The following is a 1,254-nucleotide window of genomic DNA, read 5'->3' as shown; positions in this document are numbered from 1 at the left end:
TGTCTTTCCTTACTCTTTTAGGAATTATTTACAAATCGTATTCCGGACTTGAAGTATGACTATGAAATAATCTAAATAAGCGATATTAAAACATCTGTTATTACTGTTTCCTGCATCATGAATTTTTTTTGATATATCGGCATTTTTTTCTTAACTCAAAACCACATGTTAACGATTAATTCGCAAGATTTTAATATCATGGATATAACGTTCTTTCTGACTATTTGGTTTACTATTCCTTTTTCTTTTTTAGCTTAATAGCAGTATCTTTTTTCGAAAAGACTAAAAAGTAACATTAAAGTGTTTAATGGAAATTAAAAACGAACTGTGCTCAGATGTTAGAAGAGGGGAGAAAAGAAAATGGGATCCAGAAGTAGAAAATTTTATGCAAGAATGAGAGTAGGTTTTGGTCACAAGTGTTCCAACTTTACCGAAGTTCTCAGGAAATTACGTCTTTGTACATTACCTTTTTCTATTCTTAGATTAAGAATATTTTATAAAGTCTCAAACTGAAAGAATTATAAATCGTTTTCTTTTTTCCTTGATCTTTTACTGCTTTTTTTTAGTTGAAAGATTACTTTTGGAGGGTGCAAATCCAAATTCACACAATGAGGATGGATTGACTCCATTGCATCAGGCTAGTTTGATATTCCTCCTGTTTCCATTATTATTGGTTATTTTCTTTAATTTAAATTGAATTAAAACTTTTGGCTAGATTTTGGAAAATTAACTAATGTGCAATATCAGGTTAGTACTAATGCAGTGACATTCATGGTCTTAACATATTATGTTAGAATATATATTACTTAGTATTGGTACAGTTAAGCCATGTTTCCTGGTCATTAATACTATGTCTCATAATCCAAGATTAAATGCAAAAGTGTTGAGCATTGTCATTATCACTGCCTCGTTACCTATCTTGAATATTCAATAAACTAAACAGAGCGCTATTTGTGAACGCTATTAGAAATGGTTAATATTTGACCATTTTCATTGTCATCGTAAGGGGATGTGCATTGCATTTCGTGGGAATACTCGTAATTCTGAAGATCAAATCTTGATACACCTGATCTTCAACTGGATAACTGCTGCTACTGCTCAGCCTTCATTTTGGAGGATGCAGAAGCTAGCTATTGCCTAGTCTTCCATATTAGGAAGAGTTTATACAGGGTTTCTTGATCAATATTCTGACAGTAAACAGTCATTCGAAGGATTGGGGAGGAACTTTATGACATTAAAGATATACGAAATTTT

At 31.7% G+C, this 1,254-nt stretch overlaps 1 protein-coding gene across 1 annotated transcript in view; it reads left to right on the top strand.

The window, feature by feature from the left end:
• Window positions 1-566: 566 nt before the first annotated feature.
• The window catches only part of LOAG_11119 (hypothetical protein), a gene marked incomplete at its 5' end in the record, with an annotated part of 5,529 nt that continues 4,841 nt past the window's right edge, over window positions 567-1,254 (top strand). Inside the window, one exon of the mRNA XM_020448301.1 lies at window positions 567-637. Coding sequence (XP_020301544.1) covers window positions 567-637 — 71 coding nt within the window. The remainder of the gene's footprint in view (window positions 638-1,254) is intronic.

This window comes from Loa loa (assembly GCF_000183805.2).
Source record: "Loa loa unplaced genomic scaffold supercont3.807, whole genome shotgun sequence".
NCBI lineage: Eukaryota > Metazoa > Nematoda > Chromadorea > Rhabditida > Onchocercidae > Loa > Loa loa.
Note: the sequence above shows the minus strand (reverse complement) of the source record. Positions and strands in the feature narration are given on the sequence as shown.